Source organism: Saccopteryx leptura, chromosome 2 (genome assembly GCF_036850995.1).
Source record: "Saccopteryx leptura isolate mSacLep1 chromosome 2, mSacLep1_pri_phased_curated, whole genome shotgun sequence".
Classification (NCBI taxonomy): domain Eukaryota; kingdom Metazoa; phylum Chordata; class Mammalia; order Chiroptera; family Emballonuridae; genus Saccopteryx; species Saccopteryx leptura.
The window spans coordinates 305945385-305966600 of NC_089504.1; the positions used below are offsets into that span (position 1 = coordinate 305945385).

The following is a 21216-nucleotide window of genomic DNA, read 5'->3' on the forward strand; positions in this document are numbered from 1 at the left end:
ACTCTGGGGAAGCAGAGAGACGAGGCCCGGCATTTCACATAGGCTGACCTTGGCTTCCTTGCTCCAGCGCTCAGGCAACGCTGGGGCGCGGGAGGCCACCGCGCGGGACTGCGGAAGGCAGCCGCGGGTCCGCGCTGACAGCAGTGGTGGCGGCGCCAGACCTGCGTGGTGGCGGCGGTGTGAGTGTCTGCGCGTTTGGAGGGAACTGGCACGGAGGATTTGTCCATCCATGTCCTTTTCCTCCCCAATCACTGAGCGCACTGAGAGGGAGGGGCCCTGACACACGGCGCAGAGGGGTCCCCGCGTGCTGCCGACCCCAGGCAGGACCCACCGCCAGACCAGGGGATCTTGTCGCTTCATTTTGGGGCAGCCTCGAGCCCAGTGTAGCTTCGGTCCGCTCGCTCCTCTCCCTCGAAGCGGCCATAGGCGTGTCCGGGGACACGCTCCCTCGCCCTCCCCGCGCCCGCGCGCGGGTACGGGTTCCCTAAGCCTGAATGCTGGGAGGGCTTCCGGGCGGCGGCGGACCACAGGCGGGGCGGTGTCAGGTGGCCGGGCCAGGCCCCGCCCCCTAGGCCAGGCCCCGCCCCCTAGGCCAGGCCCCGCCCCTCGGCCAGGCCCCGCCCCCTCGGTCCGCCCCTCCCCCCCCTTCCCCTGCGCGCCCGGCTCCGGGTCCCGGCCTCGCCGCTGCGGCGTCTGCTCCGGGCGACAGCGGCGGCAGCGCGAGCGGCGATGGAGGCGGGTGCCGGGGCCGGCGAGGGCGCCGCGAGCTGGAGCTGCCCCGGCCCAGGTCAGAGCCGCCTTTCCTCACCTCTCCACCGCCGCCCCTTTCTTTTCTCTCCTCCCTGCGGCCCCGGTGTCCTCCCTCCTCTCGCCTCTCCCACCGCTCCAGCCCGAGCCTTTCCCCACCACCTCACCCCCTGCCGGGCCCGGTCTCCATCTTTCCGGGATGGGTCTGCCGCCAGCGGCCGCGTCCTCCCTGGCGGTCCCTCTCCTGAGCCCTCTCCATCTGGTCTGTCCAGCCTGGTGGTGCTTCCAGCCCTGGGGCTCCAGACCCTGCCCCTCTTTGGCCCCGAAGCCGTCAGAGCGCGGGGCGAGGGTGGGGCGGGCGAGGTCCGGGGGAGCACGAGGGGAGGGAGCAGCTCTGGCCTAGACCCCTGCCCACAGCCCGCCCTCCCACCACCTGCCTCCCTGCTCGCACGACCTCACCCCTTCAGCCCCATCTTTATTGGTTCCTTCCCCCCCCCCCCTCCCATCCTTGCCTCTCTCCTCCTGTCCCTTTTGGGCTAAAGAGACACCTGCCCTTTCTGCTGTGCAAGGGAGCAGAACCTGGAACAGGAGGAGGTGCCTAGCAGAGTGCGGGGCAGAGTCCCTGCAGGCCCAGCCCCGGAGGCTGCTGAGGGAGGAGAGTCGCAGCTCTGGGCCGATTAAACCGAGCACTCCCACCAGGATTTAAAACACAAGGCTCCCAAGGGCTAGAAGGCATGCCCTTCCCCTTCCCTGCACCCCAACCCCAGCCGCCCCTGGCAGCCAACTCCTCCTCTCTCCCTGCTGGCAGGTCCCACAGTGACCACTTTAGGCTCCTACGAGGTGTCTGAGGGATGTGAGAGGAAGAAAGGCCAACGCTGGGGGTCCCTGGAACGGCGGGGGATGCAAGCTATGGAGGGTGAGTTTTCCAAGAAAGCTTTCTTCCTCTCTTCCTCGCCCAGGTTCCCTTCTCTCCTCCATTCTCCCCCTGACCTCCAGAGCTCTGAGCCTGATGGGGCTCTTTACCAGTTCAGCCCCCTCCACCCTTCCTCGGGCTCAGGCTTTGAGGGAGGCTCCACATGCATCCCTTTGGGGCCCTAATCACCACCTGACCGGGCTGTGTGTCCTGGGGGAGCTGCCAGACAGAGGAGCAGGCCTCAGTTGGACAGCGCTTTGAAACAGCTTTCCCGCAGGGACTGTCCTTCCTGCCTCCCGACCCAGATCCCAAGCTGTCTGTTATTTTGAAAAGCAGGGAAGTGAGCATGTGGCTTGTCATGCTGATGCCACCACCACACACTTCAGACACAATGTGGTTCTCTAGGTTAGCATGGTGCCTGAAAGAGATTGGGAGGGGGACAGGTGAGAAGGCCAACCTCCCAACACTCATGTGTCCCCACCGCACCCCTGGGGCTTCATGGTTGCTCCCAACATCAGGCCCCTGAAAGGGTGTTGGTCCATCTTCCAGGACTTTTTATGAAGTGTCCCCAGACCCCTGGGCATACTCAGTGTGGACAACTCTGCTTCTCCAAGGGGGACAGATGATGATGATTCAGGAGACCCCAGATGAACCTTAGGCTACTCCCATTGGAGAAAGTGAGACCAGGGATTCAGAATTTTAAAACGAAGCAAAACAGTCACCATCCAGACAAGGTTTTTGCTATTTGGAGGAACTGCATTGCAGCAAAGGAGGGGCTGCTTGCCAACCAGAGGCTGGGGACCAACACACCCCAGTTTCTTTCTTTTTTTTTTTTTTTGCAAGGGCTTTCCCTTCTTTTATTTATTTATTTATTTTTATTTATTCATTTTTAGAGAGGAGAGAGGGCGAGAGAGAGACAGAGAGAGAGAAGGGGGGGAGGAGCTGGAAGCATCAACTCCCATATGTGCCTTGACCAGGCAAGCCCAGGGTTTCAAACCGGCAACCTCAGGATTTCCAGGTCAACGCTTTATCCACTGCGTCACCACAGGTCAGGCCACACCCCAGTTTCTTAATGCATTAAGGGCTTTCTTTTACACACAAGCACAACCTCAGACTTCTCCCCCCCAAAAAAACTGCACTGTGATCACCAGGGAAGGAGGGGCCTCATAACACTCAGGAGAGGGAAAGGAGACCCACTCCCCACCCCTACCCCTGCAAACACTCAGTGGGGAAAAAGAGGGCAGACTTCATTGAAAATTTCAAAAGGAGCACATTTGGAAGGTCCCCATGTTTGTCCAGTAAAACATTCAGAATCACTTCATTTAGGTGTGTTCTTTCTCTGCCTGCTGACAGGCGATGCCTTGTTATTATGGGAAGGCTAATTGCTCTTAAGCTACTGGGATAACTTTTTAACTTTCTACATACTCTTGCCTTATTTGGCTTAAGTCAGCCCCAGTGACTGAATCCTTTTGTGACTACTTGTCCCACTACCCACAGCCAGGACTGGAAGAAGCAGGTGTCCTTATGCAAGCTTCACATGGCTGAGCCAGCACCTGGGTGCTCAGTTGGCCCGAAGGCAGTAATGGGAGGCTGCCAGGTGCAATACTGTTCCAGAAAGGGCCTGGGAGGAGGATGGTCTACTCCAAACTTGACCCTCACACCTGAGGCTTCATGAATGCAGGTCCTGCCCAGGGGGTCCTTGGGGGACACCAGGTGGCACTATTATACCATCTCTGCCCTGGGCCAGTGAGACTGAAGGACCCTGGAAAGGAAGTTGTCTCTGACTCCTTGGTGGAATGTGTGTCTCCTAGGGGAAGTGTTACTTCCAGCTCTCTATGAGGAAGAGGAGGAAGAGGAAGAGGAGGAAGAAGAGGTGGAAGAAGAGGTGGAGGAGGAGGAGGAGCAAGTGCAGAAAAGTGGCAGTGTGGGCTCCCTGTCGTTGGGCAAGCACCGGGGACTGAGCCTCACAGAGACAGAGCTGGAGGAGCTGCGGGCTCAGGTGCTACAGCTGGTGGCAGAGCTGGAAGAGACCCGGGAACTGGCAGGGCAGCATGAGGACGACTCCCTGGAGCTGCAGGGTGAGTGTCCATGACGGGGCCAGGGCCTGAGCCCGAAGGCTCTGTGTGCACTGGCTCCCGGGCCTGATGCCTGCTCCCCTTGCACTGCAGGGCTCCTGGAGGATGAGCGGCTGGCCAGCGCCCAGCAGGCAGAGGTGTTCACCAAGCAGATCCAGCAGCTCCAAGGTAACTCCCAGAACCCAGGGCTGGTGCAGTGGTGGCCACTCGGGTACTTCTGTCCTGAGGGTTTGGCAGAAGCATACACACAAACATAACCTAATCCAGTGCTTTCTCCTCTTTTATCTCTCCTGGCCTCACCCTCTCTCCCCATTTCTCCACTCCCCTCTTTTCCTCATTCCTTTCTTTTTGCATCCCTGCCTGTCTCTTCTGTCTTCTCCTCCCCTTTCTTGCCCTCACATTTCACCCCTTCTCTCATGTTGACTCTCTCCTTTTCCTCTCCTTCAGCTTCCCTTCACCTCGACGTCCCCTTTCCTTAGTTCTCCTGGTCAGTGGCAGGGCAGGTGATCAGGACTGGATTCCAAACCAGACCCTTTTCCCAGGTTCTTTAAGGGCACCATGGGAAGAGCAGTGAGTCAATGACAGTGAGCAGAGGGGACTCTAGAGATCTTTTAAGTGAAGCAGATGAGAGCTTCTTTTGTTCCCTAGGACCAAGCTGTGGCTCCCAAATCCTTTTCTTCTAACACCCACATTCCCTTTGTCTCTGGGAAGCAGCAAGGTGAGCCTCCCACATTCATTCCACTGAACCACCAAATAAAAAAGCAGTTTTTATTACTTCTGTAGGCTTCCGGAAGATTTAGGGGAGCTGTCCTAGAAAACAGCAGGGACTCTACTGGGAGAAGGGAGATCAAGCTCCCCCCCAGAAAAGGTATAAATGGAGAAAAAAGGAAGGCCAGGAAGCAGGCCCAGAAAGGGCAAAGCGAAGGTGGAGGACAGGGAGGGGAAAAGAAGAGACAGATAATAAGTAAAGGTAGATGCAGGAACAGTAGACAGTTCAAAGGGGAGGGCGGGGGAGAGAATGGGAGGAGATGTGTTGCACAGAGCGGAGGGTGTGAACACTGGTCTCAGATCACCTAGGTTCCTGGGCCTTGCTCTGCCAGGTAATAAGCTTTTGCTCTTGGGCAAGTCACTTTTATCTTTCTGAAACATGGTTCCTTTTCTGTAAAATGGGGTTAATTTATTTGTTTATAAACCATTTATGGACTGCCTGTATACTTGGAGAGCCAGCTATGAACAAGACAAACTGGATCCTTGCCCTAATGAAGAGGACGTTCTAATCGGCAGAGACAGAAAAAAAAAACAACACAAGTTCAGGTGGCATTACATGCTGTGAAGTCAGTGCAACAATATGAGAGAGAGAGATGGGGCGAGATGGGAGTTTATTTTTCACAGGGTAGTTAGAAAAGTCCTCTTTGAGGAGATGACATTTGAACTTAGACCTGGATAATGAGAAAGATTGGTGGGAAAAGCATATCCAGCAGAGGGAATAGCAACTGCAAAAGCTCAGAGGCAAGAATGAGCTTCATGTGTTTGAAGGACAGAACAAAGGCCACTGAGGCTGAAGCACAGTGCATGTGGAGGACCATGGTAAGAGTCCTAGGAGGCAGGCAGAGGCCAGATTACAAAGGCCCTTGTAGGCCAGCTGAGAGATTTGGCTCTTATTCTAAGTATAGAGGAAAGACATGGGAGAGTCCTAGCCAGGGCTGGGGTGATGTGCTCTGCTTTACATTTTTAAAAAGAGCACTTTGGCCACTATATTGAAATTGGATAAAGGGAACAGAGTCAAAGCAGTGAGACTGGTCAGCACATCTTGCAATAATAGTCCAGTCAAGAGGTGGCAGTTGTGCCTGATCAGGTGGTGGCACAATGGATAGAGCGTCGGACTGGAATGGAGAGGACCCACGTTCGAGACCCCAAGGTCACCAGCTTGAGCGTGGGCTCATCTGGTTTGAGCAAAGCTCACCAACTTGGATCCAAGGTCGCTGGCTTGAGCAAGGGGTTACTCGGTCTGCTGAAGGCCCGCGGTCAAGGCACATATGAGAAAGCAATCACTGAACAACTAAGGTGTCGCAACAAAAAACTGATGATTGATGCTTCTCCTCTTTCTCCATTCCTGTCTGTCTGTCCCTGTCTGTCCCTCTCTCTGACTCTGTCTCTGTAAAAAAAGAAAAAAAAGAAGGTGGCAGTTGCTTAGATTAGAGTAGTAGAAATGAAGATGATTCACTGTGGGTTTTGAAGGTCAAGCCCTCAGGACTTCTGACGAATTGGATGGGATATAAGAGAGACATGAAAGATGGTTGCCTTACACTGGTTGGACGGTGGTGTTATTTATTGGGATGGGAAGCATTTAAGACATGTTTTCTACATGCTGAGTTTGAAATGGCCAATGACATCTAAATAAATATGTTAAATTGGATATCTGGATCTAGAACCAGGGGAGCAATTGGGAGATATCAATTTGGGAGTCATTTAGCGCAGTGTTCCCCAACCCCCGGGCCACAGACCGGTACCGGTCCGTGGGCCATTTGGTACCGGTCCTCAGAGAAAGAATAAATAACTTACATTATTTCCGTTTTATTTATATTTAAGTCTGAACAATGTTTTATTTTTTTTAAATGACCAGATTCCCTCTGTTACATCCGTCTAAGACACACTCTTGACACTTGTCTTGGTCACGTGATACATTTATCCGTCCCACCCTAAAGGCCGGTCCATGAAAATATTTTCTGACATTAAACCGGTCCGTGGCCCAATAAAGGTTGGGGACCACTGATTTAGCGTATAGACGGCATTCACGTCTATGGGAGATCACCATGAAATCACACAGAGATAGAGGAAGAGAAGAAAAGAAGATCCAGTGTCAAGATTACTCTAGTATTTAAAGGCCCATGTAGAAGGAGAAATGAACAGAGACGAAGGTAGGAGGAACTGCTGAGGGCTTTCATGGCCTGGAAGCCAAGAGCAGAAAGTGGTTGGTGGAGATTAACAATCAACGGTGTGAAAAGTTGCTTAGTCAAGTAAGACGGCCATGTGGTATGGCAAGATGGAGGGCTCTGAGATACTTCGGTGAAGCCTGACTGGATTGAAGAGGAAAGGGGAGGTGAACTGGAGAAGGTAAGTACAGGTAATTCCAGCAGCCATGTTTTGAAGAGCGGCAGAGAAATAAGGGAATGAGAAATAAAGTCAAGGGAGAGTTTTTTTGGGGTCTTTTTGTTTTGTTTTGTTTTAGATAGGATACATTAGGTCATGTTTTTATTTTTTTAGATTTTTATTCATTGATTTGAAAGAGAGAGGAAGGGACAGAAACATTGATTAATAGTTCCACTTATGTATTCATCATTTGTTTGTTTTTTAATTGAATGTATTGATATGACTTTGGTTAATAAAATTACATAGGTTTTGGGTGTACAGACAGTATTGTTAGGGCAACGGAAATGGTCCGGTACAGTATAAAAGGCCTTTTCAGGCCCTGGCCGGTTGGCTCAGTGGTAGAGCATCGGCCTGGTGTGCAGGAGTCCCAGGTTCGATTCCTGGCCAGGGCACACAGGAGAAGCGCCCATCTGCTTCTCCACCCCTCCCCCTCTCCTTCCTCTCTGTCTCTCTTCCCCTCCCGCAGCTAAGGCTCCATTGGAGCAAAGTGGGCCCGGGCACTGAGGATGGCTCTGTGGCCTCTGCCTCAGGCGCTAGAATGGCTTTGGTCGCAACAGAGCGACGCCCCGGATGGGCAAAGCATCGCCCGTGGTGGGCGTGCTGGGTTAATCCCAGTCGGGCGCATGCGGGAGTCTGTCTGACTGCCTCTCCGTTTCCAATATCAGAAAAATACAAAAAATAAAATAAAAATAAATAAAATAAGAAGGCCTTTTCTTGGATCAAGGCCATTCTTCTTTTCAAGTAAGAAGGAAGTCAGACTCTAAGCAGAGAGGCAGGTAGACAACTACATGGGAAAATAAAGTTCTAGAGCAGTTTGTACTGAGTAGGGCTGTTTCTAGCATTAGATTTCATCCAAGCCGCGAACGGGGTAAAGAGTAGAGGCTGTAGGTCTGGTGAAGGCACCCCCAATCCCCACCCCGCGGAATAAACAGACCGTCCTTGCGCACACGCGCGTTGCCCGTTTCTGCCAAGAGGGGGCGCGCGCGGCCTCAGAGGTAGCTGGTGCTGCGAGGCCGTTCGGCCTCCACAGCCCCTCCGGGGGGCCGGGACCGGCCGGTGGAGGGAGGCCCCCCCTCTCTCAAAGACCTATTGCGGGGGGCCGACGAGATGGAGGCCATAACCTGTAAGTGAATACTGACTTGTCTTTTCCGCAACCTGACTTCCGGACTCTCAGCTTAGCCCCGACGGTCCCAGACACACTGTCAACTGGCACCACCAGCTCCTGGAGAACCAGCTCGGACCCTTCCACCCCCCAGCCAGGGCCCGCCCAGCCCAGCCCACCTTCTGGATAAGCTCCGCCCCTCGGGCCACTGTGGGCCCTACCCTTTGTGTTCCTAATAAAGAGGTTTCTTAGATGGGGGAGGGCTGCCTTCATGGAGCTTATAGCCAAGTAACTGGGAGACCAAGGTTTTACGCACTGCCAAACTACAAGGTGCTTTGAGAGCATTTAATAAAGGACTTGCTTCATTTTTTTTGAGGTGGTGGGGGGAGAGGCTAGGGAAAGTTGAAATCTGAATGGTGAGTAGAACAAGCAAGTGCTTCAGGGTGAGGAATGAGATGTTCCACAGAGGCTGAGAGTACACTTGACACATTTCTTTTGTAAATTAACATCTATTATAAAATAGAGGCTCATTGTGAAAATTCACACAGCACCAGTTTACACGATGTAAAAAGTCACAGTCCCCATCTCATGCTATCCTGCTCCTCAGAAGGAACTGCCCTTTCTGGTTTGGCACACAGATCTTTCCAGACCTTTTTCTATGCCTTTGTGTATTTGTGTTACCTATTGTATATATAATTTTTTTTTTTTGCTAAAATTAGGTATTTTCTTTCTAGATAGTGTATTATGGAAATCTTTTCATGTCTTCTCTACGACTGCCATTTTCTTTGGAATGGCTGCTGATATTCTGTTTCAACCATCTTCAATTTAAATGACCCTTATCAATCAGCATGTAGGGTATTTTTCTATGTTTGCTTATCATGCGATGAACCTACGTTTGAATTTCAGTTGTGAACTCTCAACATACATTATTTGGGGGCCAGTACTTACCACAGGCAGTTCATGGGAGCTCTGAAGATCTAATTTCTAACCTCCGAGACTGAACAGTCTGTGTACACTTTTTTTTTTTTTTTTCAGAAAGGGAATTTTTGAAAAGACTCAGGACATCAGTAAAGTACTGTAAATTAGGTTTGGCCTTTAACTGTTAGGCGATCACTTAGACTCACTAGTAGTACCTTTTGTTTTCAGTAGCCCAAGTTGCTGCTTTGGTGCCAAGCCTCAAAGACTGCTTTTCTACTTAACTTACTACGTAGATCCACTCTTTATTCCCTTGCTAGGTATTCTCTTTATTCCGTACCAGATGAAGCTATACTTCTCTGAAGGGTAGAGACTGGGTTGTCAGAGCTTTCTGAATAAAAAATTAAGCCTGCCCTTATCTTTGTGCCTCTAGAACATGGTAGATTAATTCACTTCTCCTCTTGGGCATCTCAACCTTTTCAGGTGAACTGCGGTCTCTACGAGAGGAGATTTCTCTATTAGAGCGTGAGAAAGAAAATGAACTCAAGGATATAGAACGGGAGCTGCATTTGGCCCAGACAGAGATCCACAATCTGCGACGCGCAGCAGAGGATTCAGCGACGGAACATGACAGTGACATAGCGTCCCTGCAGGAGGACCTCTACCGGATGCAAAATGAACTTGATGACATGGAGCGTGTTCGGGGAGAGTATGAGATGGAGATCACTGCCCTCCGTGCAGAAATGGAAATGAAGACCTCTGACCCGTCCAATAGCTATAGCCTCTCAGATTTCTCTGAGATGCAAGGTAGGAGAGTGCAAGCCCCCTCCTTCTGGTCTGTGGAAGGTGGTCTTATTTAGATCACAATTTGAGAACCTCTAGAAAAAAAACCTCCCAGGTTGAATTCAAGTCTATAAGAGAAAAAAATCACCAAGTGTCACACAGCTAACCCATCGTGTGTAAGAAATAGCACCATGGAGATGTACTGTTTCTCAGAGAGCCATCAGTCATTTGTTGATGGGATTCTGCTGAAGCCCTTCCCTGGGAAAGACAGTTAGGGATGGGAGGGAGTTCAGAGCCTATCACCTTGGGAAACTCTTCCTGCTGCTCCAGCATCATGGACGGCTTTCGAGGGTCCTCCAGTCCTGCTTCCGGGCCCTAGAATGCTAATTCTTAGGCTCCTTTAGCCCTCCCCAAAGCAGAAGCTTTAGGGGGCAACAAATCAGAGCGCAAGATAGCTGGAGAGGAAAGGAGGTTATTTCTATTAATAAATACATGAAGTACTCAAAAGCTCTGAGCTCCAAAGCTTTCAGACAGAGAGACTCCCAGCTAGTTGCTAGGATTCATGACATCAGAAAGTTAGCCTTTATTCTGAGGCTAGATTGATGATCTGGGTATAATGGGAGGCCTTATATTAGGCCAGGTCAAGCAGAGGCAAATCAACAAGGAATCAAAGAAATGCAAGGTTTCCCAGCTGTGACAAGCTTCTCAGAAGAGCCTTTGGATTGGTGACACTGGGAGAGGGCAGCCAGCCCAGTGGACAGGCTAGGGCTGGAATTACACAGGCCTCAGTTCGGCATCTTGGCTCCACTGATAAGCAGAATGAACTTAGTTTTATTATTATCTCTCTGAATTCCAGTTTCCATACATGTAAAAATTGGTTAATAAAACTTTACAGCAGGGAGACTTGACTTGGGGTGGTGACCACACAACGTAATATACAGATGCTATATTGTAGAATAGTGCACCTGAAGGCTGTATAATTTTATTAACCAATGTCACCCCAATAAATTCAATTTTTAAAAGTTTAAAATTAGCCTGACCAGGCGATGGCGCAGTGGATAGAGCGTTCGACTGGGATGCGGAGGACCCAGGTTCGAGACCCCGAGCTCGCCAGCTTGAGCACGGGCTCATCTGGTTTGAGCAAAACTCACCAGCTTGAGCCCAAGGTTGCTGGCTCAAGCAAGGGGTGACTCGGTCTGCTATAGCCCCCCTGGTCAAGGCACATATGAGAAAGCAATCAATGAACAACTAAGGTGTCCCAATGAAAAACTAATGATTGATGCTTCTCATCTTTCTTCGTTCCTGTCTGTCTGTCCCTATCTATCCCTCTCTCTGTCTCTGAAAAACAAACAAACAAAAAGTTTAAAATTATCCAACAGTAAAAAACAAAACAAAGCTACAGCTAGATGAGATCCTGAGATAAGAAAAGGACCTTAGGGAAAATGTAGAGAAACATGAATAAAGTGAAGAGTTTAGTTAATAGTAATGTACTAACCTTGATTTCTAAGTCATAACAAATGTACCCATTGTCAGATATAAACAATAGGAAAACAAGGTGAGAACTCTCCCAGGGAATTCTGCGCTCTTCCGCACTCTTTGCAACTTTTCTGTAAATCCAAAACTATTCTAAAGTTAAAAGTTTATTTTAAAAAGAAAAGGAAAAAAAAAACCTTACAAAGCTATTTTGGGAATTAGATGACATGCTTAGCGTGTTGAAAGCACTCACATACTAACTAAATCCAGGTTTGAAACCGTCAAGTCTAATGCTTAGCACATGGTTAGTTTTCATTAAAGATAGTTTTCTCCCTTCCTTCTATGGTAATCTGCAGTATTCCAGGGACTTCTGATTGGAATAAACATTGGTAGTAAACTTTACTGTGTTAAAACTGACAGTAGGTAAGATAGGCCTTGTAATTAGAGCAAGCAAATATTCTCCAAGTATCAGAATTAGTATTCTAAGAGAAATAATTCTTAGAAGTGAATCAGTTTTTAAAATTGATTTTGAGAGTGAGAAAGACAGAAAGGTAGGGGGGAGGAGAGAGTAAGAAACATCAACTCATAGTTACTTCACTTTAGTTGTTCATTGATTACTTCTCATACATGCCCTGATGGGGTGTGTGGGGAGGTGTCTCAAGCTGAGCCAGTGACTCCTTGTCAAGCCAGCAACCTTGGGGTTATGTCAATGATCCCATGCTCAAGCCAGCAGCCTTGCGCTCAAGCTGGCAAGACCATGCTCAAGCTGGCAACCTTGGGGTTTTGAACCAAAGACCTCATCATTCCAGGTCAACACTCTATCCACTGCACTACCACTGGTCAGGCCTAAGAGAAATAATTCTTAATTATAAAGAAACAAAACAGATATGGGTATCTGTATTATCACAGTATTAAAAAGCATTGTACCTGGTACTAAGAGACATATGCTGAGGCATTTCAGCTGGGGCATTTTTCTGTGGATGCCTGAGTGTGATGTGTGGGTCTGGTTAGGATGGGCCCTTCCTTTAGCAGATAAAAGATCATTAGAGCCTGACCAGGTGGTGGCACAGTGGATAAAGCATCAGACTGGGACGCAGAGGACCCAGGTTCGAAACTCCGTGGTCGCCAGCTTGAGTGTGGGCTTATCTGGTTTGAGCAAGGTTCACCAGCTTGAGCCCAAGGTTGCTGGCTTGAGCAAGGGGTCACTTGGTTTGCTGGAGCCTCCTGGTCAAGGCACATATGAGAAGGCAATCAATGAACAACTAAGATGTCGCAACAAAGAATTGATACTTCTCGTCTCTCCCTTCCTGTGTGTCTGTCCCTTTATGTCCCTCTCTCTGTCTCTCTCTGTTTCTGTCACACACACACACACACACACACACACACACACACACACAAGTTTATTAGAAAGAATTCTTTTTTTTTTAAAGTCTTTCTTAATCTCTTTATTACCTTTCTGTTATTTTCTTGCAATTTATGTTGTTTTCTTTTGTTTGTTTGTTTTTACAGAGACAGAGAGAGTCAGAGAGAGGGATAGATAGGGACAGACAGACAGGAACGAAGAGATGAGAAGCATCAATCATTAGTTTTTTGTTGCGTATTGCAACACCTTAATTGTTCATTGATTGCTTTCTCATACGTGCCTTGACCGTGGGCCTTCAGCAGACCGAATAACCCCTTGCTGGAGCCAGCAACCTTGGGCTCAAGCTGGTGAGCTTTTGCTCAAACCAGATGAGCCTGCACTCAAGCTGGCTACGTTGGGGTCTCGAACCTGGGTCTTCTGCATCCTAGTCTGACGCTTTATCCACTGCGCCACAGCCTGGTCAGGCTAGAAGGAATTCTTGACCACATGCAGGCCAGTGCATTGGCGTGATGGTTAGGGGAGTTAAAGAACCTTTAGTGTTGTCTCCTGGGTTGTCTCCGAAAGGCTAGGACCCCTAGGCAGCTTACATCTCTCAATGTTTGGTACTAAAAGTGTAATAGGAAGGTAATAAAACAATGCAATAAAGACTTTATACAATAAACCAAACAATTAAACCATCACAAACTCCTGAAATCCCAAAACTCTGCCTTGGGTAGAGTTTCGAAGATGGACACACAGGGCAAATCTTCAGGGACGATGAAAAGAAAGGCAACCCCCTAAAAGGGGACAAAGACCTGTTGCAGCGTGGAATTTTCTGGGCTCTGTCTTTTCAGCCTCTGCATGTGGTATCTCTTCTGTCTCTAGAGAGAGAGGAACTAGTCAGCCTTCTGCTATCTGATTTCTGGGGTGGGAAAATTGGGGACTGGTCCTCAGTGCTTCCTCCCTGGATTCTCGGGTCTCTCTCATCCCGTCCCCTGCAGAAGAATTGCAGCAACTGCGGGAACGCTACCGCTTCCTGAACGAGGAGTACCGGGCCCTGCAGGAGAGCAACAGCAGCCTCACAGGGCAGCTCGCAGACCTGGAGAGTGAGAGGTACGGCCGGGGGCTGGCGGGGCTCTGGAGGACGGGCTTTTCCCTGAATAGAACTGGGGAAGGCAGATGCCAGGCTAGCCAGTGTCCCTCCCCTCCTGGAGACCTGGTTCTTCCCATGCTGTCTCCAGGATACGGTGCTGCCTAGAAGCAGGCGTGGGCCTCCAACCCAGTTGTCTAGGACTAGAGTTGAGTGAGTTTAAAAATTTAGTTTTCTTCCATGCTAGCCATTAGGGTCTGGTTTGCTGTGCCCTCAAGTAGCTCAAAAGTGATTCCTTTGTTGTCCACACAGACTTGATTCAGTCTAATGGCCTCCAGATTGGAGCTGGCTTGACACCAGGCCCAGCCTCAAGTCCTACTGGGCTAGCACTCTTAAAGCCTCCTAGAGCCAAGCAGGGCTTAGCAGATTGAGGTGCTGGGGACTTTGTACCCCTCTAAGTGTGTTGATTTGAGAGACAAATCACAATAAAATGACCCTTACCACTTCTTTGCCTAAAATGAAGGCGTCAAGGCTAAAGCACTTGGCAGGTGACACCAGGCAGAGGTCTCTCCTCAACACGGCTCTGGGGTTCTGGATTACAGGACACGAAGAGCAACAGAAAAGTGGCTGGAGTCCCAAACACTAAAGAGTATGATGTCAGTAGAGTCTCAGACTTCAGAAATGGATTTCCTAGAGCCTGATCCAGAAACCCATTTGTTGCGACAGAAGCTGCTGGGAGCCGAGGAACAGGTGTATGACATGCAGAACAAGGTAGGGGACAGGAGGGCCCTTTCCGCTGCCATATTTTTGCCTTCTCTGTAGACACGGGACACAGGGCTGACAAAGGAGGCATGCACTATGTATGGCAGGAGGTAGCACTCTGGGGCCTTGCTTGCTTGCGTGATGTAAGAATTCCACCAGGCCTGTTCTCAGAGTGCACGTGCTGCTTGTGGTAAGTCGTCTTCCCATTCCACTTCCCACGCAGTGTAAGGAATTGTGCTGTGAGTTGCAAGAGCTGCGGAGTCACCGCCAGGCCAGCGAGGAGGAGCACAGGCGGCTGCAGCGGGAGCTCAAGTGCGCGCAGAATGAGGTGCTCCGCTTCCAGACTTCCCACCATGCTGCCCAGGTAAACCTGCTGGGAGGGGAACGTGGGGAGGGCGCAGGGCCTTCATGGCGTCGCCACTTCCAGGGAGGACGAACGGCATTGCGGCTATGCTCTGCTGGCTCTTGCGCTGCACCCAGGGGTACAGTCCACTGGAGACCATTTGGAGAAGTCACGTAGCATTGCGTTCTAGAAATGGCAGTCATTATGGAGTGTCTTCCTCAGAGAAGAAACCAGACCAGAGACCTCTGGGAGCTCCCCAGGATGTCTGCATCTGGAAGAGAACCCAGCCAGTCTGGAGAGGGCTCTGCTGTCTCTGGAGAGTGACGGTTCTACCCGCGTCCTCCCCGCCACAGAATGATGAGCTGAAGACAAGACTCTGCGCCCTGCAGCAGAAGTACGATGCTAGCCAGGACGAGCAGAGCGAGCTCTTGAAGGCGCAACTCCAGCTGCAGGCTGAGCTCCGGCAGCTCAAAGTCATGAGACCCACAGTCGTAGAAAGCCCAAGTGAGAAGGTAACAGCAGCCAGAGGTGAGGGGCAATTTAGGTGCCAAGAGGTTTGGGGAAGGTGGCTAAGAGTAGAGAGTGGAACTACCGCCAGCTGCCACCTGCAGCCTCGCCGGTGAAGAGCTCCAGCCACCCTCCAGTACTGTGTTAGAGGAGGGGACCTCCAGCGGGTGAAGGGCAGGGAGATGTCCATCCTTAGACCGTCTGTGTCTGAGAGTGGCTCAGGCAGAGGAGTGAGTGGGCTGAGGATCCCAGAGGCGCTGCCCAAAGCCCCTCCGCCACAGGAGTTAAAGTGCCGGCTCCATAAGCTGCAGCTGCAGTACGAGAACGTGTCGTTTGAGAAGGATAAGCTGCTGGACGTGCAGCAGCAGCTGCGGGAGGACCTGCAGGACCAGGAGGCGGAGGTGCAACGCCTCAAGGACATCGCGAGCTGCTTCCAAGAGAGCAGTGAGAAGGTAAAGGCAGCTCCAGGTGAGGGCGAAGGTGGCCAGGCAGAGCTGCAGCGAGAGCACCGTGCAGAGGAGGTGTGGGAATTGTAGGAGTCGCCGGACGAGCCCTTGGTGAGGGAGACAGAGAGCTGCTTAGGAGAGAAGTGATCTCAGAGAGTCACGATGCTCTCAGCTTCCTTGGGCAGAAAACCAGCCTATAAAAAGGGAGCCCTCTCCTCTCCTCACTCCCCAAATGGAAGCCCCAGCAGGTCTCTGTGTAGAGCCTGTTAGGGACTCGTCCATCTCAGGGAGCCCTCAGTGGGATGAAATTGGGACTGGAAAGGACAGGGTAGGGGACCCCCTCGGTCACTGCCTGAGAGGAGAGAGTGCAGCCGCCGGGGCTCTGGGGATGACGGCGGGCCTGCCTCCCCTGCCCCAGAATGCAGAGATGCAGTCCCAGCTGCAGGAGCTGAGACAGCTGTACCAGAACAGCGCGGACGAGCTGGAGCGGCAGAAGCACATGTACAATCAGCTGGAGCAGGACTTCCTGCTCTCCCAGCAGGAGCTGATGCAGCTCAAGACCACCCAGCCCATCCCAGAAGACAAGGGAAAATGTGCTAATAAGGTAATCGTAATCAAGAGAGGTGACAGCTCCCGGGCACTTGCTCTGGAGAAAGGAGGTGAGGGCAACAGACAAGTCATCCATCCACCCCAGGCGCTTGATGGGCTCTTGTCCAATCACAGCTGCATGCAGCAAGGCAGGAAACAGGCAGAGCCCTGTGCTGTTAACTTTAAACCAGTTTGCCTGGACCTGGACCTGGGCCACAGGTTTGTAGGATCAGTACATCTGGATCCAGTCTGAACACTAGAAGGCTTGCACGTAATTCCACGTGCCCTGAGATCTTGTCGTTCATGGAGAATATACACATAGGCCCCTGTGTGTAACTTAGGGTTAGAACTAGAAGGAGAAGGTCTAACTTTCAGAGGCGGATTGCAGATGCTTTTGTCAGATGAGATGGTCTTGTGCCCAGAGCACTAGTTGGGTTTTGGAAGGACCTAGGCTCTTCCAGGATTTATTCTGTGACTTCGGAGTGCTTGAGTCCTCTAAGCTTGATATTTATTTTTTACCCCTTTTCAATGGAACAGAATACTACTCTTATCTCACTTTCTTTTAGTAATAAATCCTGGCAGCGATGAACGAAGCCTTCCTCACTCATTCGCTTTTTTTCATAGGTGTAAAATGCAAGTCATTATCAGTCAGAGTGTGTTGAGCACTTTCAGGATCGCTGATAGGCGATGGAAAAGTGTTGAAGCACAAGAGAGAACAGGCCCGAGATTCTCACAAAATAGGGGAACAAGTCACATTCTGCCAGACTACTCAGTAGCTCCTGCCACAGCCAACAGAGGCTGTGTCCCCTGGAAAAGGCCTTCAGGAGATGCAGAATTGGGGGATATTATTTGGGCCACCCAAACAGTTCACCTGCCTTTGTACACCCACACTCAACTTCTCCCTTTCCCTATTGCCACTAAACTCAGGAGTTAGGGGGCCCCTGCCTTCCTCACGACCTCCTCTCAGTGGGAGACAGAGCCAGCTTTTTCTCTGGTCATAAAACAGCATTGAGATTAGTCTGACATTAGATTTAAATTTTTAAAAGTTGTTATTTATTGATTGATTTTAGAAAGAGGAAGGAAATGAGAAAGAGAGACAGAAACATCAATTTGTTGTTCCGCTTATTTATGTATTCATTGGTTGATTCTTGTACGTGCCCTGACTGGAGATCGGACCCACAACTTTGGCATATGGAGACAACGTTCTAAACAACTGAGCTATCTGGCCAGGACAAGATTTTGACTTTTTGGAATCATAGGATGATTTAGTCTTATTCAAATTTAGCAATAGCACATACCTTTCTAAAGATTTTAAAAGATGACTATAAAATGGAAAAAAAAAAAGGTGAAATTAAGTCCTTATTGGTAATAAGAGTAACCGGAAGTAGAATTCCCAGCAGGGCAAGAAAATGATATGTATATACACCAAAGGAAAGGGCCAAAGGCAAGGGAGGCAGGGAGACAAGAAGGGCAGGACATTGATAACACTCCCATTCAAAATGCTCTTAGAAGGGACTAAGAGAAGAAATTTAGAGCACAGCCAAACAGTTATCCCAAGCAGCCTGCTGGGGTTACCTACTCAGCATCTAAACCAGTGTGGGTACAGTGTGGCTTAGGATGGTCGGTACAGGGAGGGCAACCCTCCTAATTTGCAAGGGGCAGGAGGGCACTGGAGTGCTCTGCTAGCCACACGGGCAGAGAATGAACTACCTTGAGGAGTAACCTGCCCTCCACGCCCCGCTCCACCCGCAGTGTGATGCCCTGCTGTTCAGACTGACAGAGCTGCAGGAGAAGTACAAGGCCAGCCAGAGGGAGATGGGGCAGCTGCAAATGGAGCAGTGCCAGCTCCTGGAGGACCAGAGGAGGCTGCAGGAGGAGCAGGGCCAGCTGCAGGAAGAGCTGCACAGGCTCACGTTCCCGCTGCCCCAGGCGGGTGTCCTCTGGAAGGTAACCACAGCCATCGAAAGGCTGGTAACTATGGAGGCGTGGCTCTGAGACGCTTCCCAGGTGCCACTGTGCTTGGGAAGAAGAAAAGGGTGTGGGATTGAGATTTTTCTTTTCTTAACCAACCACTCCTTTCTCACCAGTGTCAAACCAAAAAAAAAAAAAAAAAAAAGATTTCAGTATAGCAGATTAAGGTTTTTAGGCTCTGGCATCTGTCCAGCATTTTTAGATTTAGATATTTAGTCCATCTGGAAAAAATAAACTTGAAAGCACTCTGTAAACTACAAAATACATCCAAACATACAAGATCAGTACTACTCAACTAACAGACCTCCAAAGAAGGACAGCCCCCCATCTTGGATGGGCTGTGCAGACCCTACCCAGAGATTTTTAAAGGGAGGGTCCCCGCAGGCCGAGGCAGAGGGCTCTCCTGTGCCCACCACAGTGCCCTCCCCCTTCCTCCCACTCTACCTCACAGAGTCAGGAGCTACTTTCAAAGTTACAAAACCTGTGTGAACTGCAGCTGCTCTACCAAGGCATGCAGGAGGAGCAGAAACAGCTGGTGCAGACTCAAGAAACTGTACTAATGGAACAATTGGAGCTGCACAAAGAGCTGCATCTTTTCAAAGACTCTCGTTTCCAGGAAGTGTTGGAGAATCCAGAAGGTTCCAAATCGCTTAAGTCCTCAAAAAGTGGTCCACACAAGGTAACCATGGCAAACGGCAGGGAGACGGTTCTGGGGATGGCAGGGAAAGGGGCTGCATCCCCAGATGCAGAGGGAAAGGGTCAGAGTTAGGAAGGCCTGATTGGCCCGGAGTAATGATGACAGTGAAGTCCAGACCTGCCCCAGCCATGTCCGCTTATGGGCTCATTAAGATGCGGCGATAGGTATGGCCTGAGGACCTCACCCGTGCACATGCCCAGTTGAGGCTCTGTGAACACTCAGAACCGAGATGACCCGGAAGTCTGTAATCACCTGATAATCGGCCTCTTGCTTTGGACTGACTGTAAAGGTGCTATCCTTTTCTCGTGAGCTGGTTGAGAATGGAGAAGCAACTGTTCAATGATAAAATCTGTAACCTTTAGGTGTTCGACATGAGGCCAATATGGGGCCTTTCATTTCCAAAGCAAGAGTTCCTAGCATGCAGTGTTCTCGGTACTGACCACACCATCTTCATTGCAATGTTGGCAAGAATGACAGCCATGTCAGGGTGTTGGGACATCAGCAAGGGGCCATGCCTCTGAGGCCTCCCTGGTGGAGATTTCTATTAGGTCTTTTAGGTTTTGGGGGTGAATTTGGTCTGAGGTCTCAGTGGGAGCAAGGAAGAGCAAGTAGACTATTTCAATTTAAGCAAAATCAATTCATTCAGATATTAGCCTGGACAGGGAGATCCAAGCAACAGCAGGAGTCCAAACTATGAGATTTGGTCAGATTCCAGGGGCATCAGATTTCAGCCTGGAGAACACAGAGACCAGGAACCAGGTATAAAATATTTCCTTAACCGATCAGATCTCATTCTGGGCATTGGCAGCCAAGAAGCCAGACCCAGAGGTCCTGGGAAGCGTTCCCAGAGTCCAGATTCAGAATTGGGGCAGGAGGTACAGGGACTCAGAGTGAGACCTTAATTCCAGATCCCTATTCCTGAGGAAGAAAAAGCTGATTTTAGAACTGGGGGGCAGAGAAGGGACTGAGTCTAAAGGTCAGGATAATGGGTTCACCTGACTGAGAAGCAGGTAAGTGTTCTCAAGACCCGGTCAGCACTGCTCCAGGAGAGAGGGATGTACCTGAATTCAGAAAACAGCAGAAATGGGAGTCTGGAAACACTGGAGTGTCTGCCCAGGGGAGATTTCCCCCAATGAACAAGAAACTGACCCATATCAGTTATCTGTAGGCTAAATTGACCACCGAGGCTGTCGCGAGACTGGGGTGAAGGTGTGTAGTTCTCTAAGGTGTGCTCGCTCTCAGCCGGCTGCACCAGGAGGGGTGTAACTAGGGCTGGAGTAACGCCCTGTCTCCCACCCACTCCCGGCAGTCCAAGATCATCGCCGCCCAGATGCAGGCTCTGCAGGACCTGTATGAGGCCAGTCAGACCGAGCAGGAGCTGCTGCAGCAGGAGCATGGGAGGCTCCTCGAGGAGCGGAAGATGCTGCAGGCTGACTTGCAGCTCTGCCTGGAAGAAATGCAGTTTCTCCAAGCCCAGTCCCCTTCTATAAAAATGATGAGCCCCGAGCCCTCCAAGAATAATAACAGTAGCGACATTGACAGCAGTGAGCACTATCACAAGAATTACGGGAGCACCCAAGCCAGTGAGGAGAGCTTTCTCAAGAGCTATGAGAGTGGCACCAGCGACACTGAGACCTGTATGAAGAGCTATGGCAGCAGCAGCAGCAGCAGTGGTGGTGGTGGTAGCAACAGCAATGTCGCCAGGAAGAAGGGCTGTGTTGGCCGCAGCAACTCTGACACCTATTATAAGAGTTATGTCAGCAGCACTGACGACGAAACAGCTGAGCCTGAAGTTGTAGAGGTAAAAGTAGCCAGACGACACATTGGACAGGGACGAAGGGTTCCTGTCCTATTACGGAAGGGCCTAGCAAAGAGAGTGGGGCAGAGGGCAGGTGCTTCCCCGGGGGGTCGTCATTCCTCCCCTGCCCTGCCCTCCGCAGCACTTTGAGGATATGGTGGCCGAGGTGCTGGTCAAGCTGCAGGGAGTGCAGGCTCTGTACCAGCTCAGCCAGGAGGAGCACAACCTGCTGCAAGAAAGGATGGGGAAGCTCGTGGCCCAGCAGAAGGCGCTGAAGGAGGAGCTGGACGCCTGTGAGAAGAAGTTCCGGGAGTGCAGCGAGGGCCTTGAGGACTCCATCGCCTCCCAAAATGACAAGAATGAGGTAACCGCTCTCAGGGAGGCAGGGCTTCACGCAGGAGTCCCCAGAGTCGGAGGAGGTTGTAGCCATTTCAGAGAGGCTGGGAGAGAGGGACAGTTGCTCTCTTCCTGGTCCGATTACACAGTGGGGACCGAATCCCAGGAGGTCGGGCAC

The 21216-nt window shown here is 50.7% G+C and overlaps 1 protein-coding gene across 7 annotated transcripts in view; it reads left to right on the top strand.

Moving 5' to 3' along the window:
* The first annotated feature begins 678 nt into the window (after positions 1 to 678).
* Positions 679 to 21216, top strand: part of CCDC136 (coiled-coil domain containing 136) — a 29605-nt gene continuing 9067 nt past the window's right edge. For 2 of the 7 annotated variants that reach the window (XM_066362614.1, XM_066362615.1), the window contains exons 1-15: positions 679 to 787; positions 1556 to 1663; positions 3472 to 3738; positions 3829 to 3903; positions 9386 to 9709; positions 13502 to 13613; positions 14193 to 14361; positions 14576 to 14716; positions 15049 to 15207; positions 15484 to 15654; positions 16067 to 16252; positions 17989 to 18183; positions 18659 to 18886; positions 20214 to 20705; positions 20845 to 21066. In XM_066362614.1, the coding sequence (XP_066218711.1) occupies positions 730 to 787; positions 1556 to 1663; positions 3472 to 3738; positions 3829 to 3903; positions 9386 to 9709; positions 13502 to 13613; positions 14193 to 14361; positions 14576 to 14716; positions 15049 to 15207; positions 15484 to 15654; positions 16067 to 16252; positions 17989 to 18183; positions 18659 to 18886; positions 20214 to 20705; positions 20845 to 21066 (2907 nt within the window). In that variant the 5' untranslated portion in view covers positions 679 to 729. The remainder of the gene's footprint in view (positions 788 to 1555; positions 1664 to 3471; positions 3739 to 3828; positions 3904 to 9385; positions 9710 to 13501; positions 13614 to 14192; positions 14362 to 14575; positions 14717 to 15048; positions 15208 to 15483; positions 15655 to 16066; positions 16253 to 17988; positions 18184 to 18658; positions 18887 to 20213; positions 20706 to 20844; positions 21067 to 21216) is intronic. The other 5 variants (XM_066362619.1, XM_066362616.1, XM_066362620.1 and 2 more) reach the window with 5 other exon arrangements.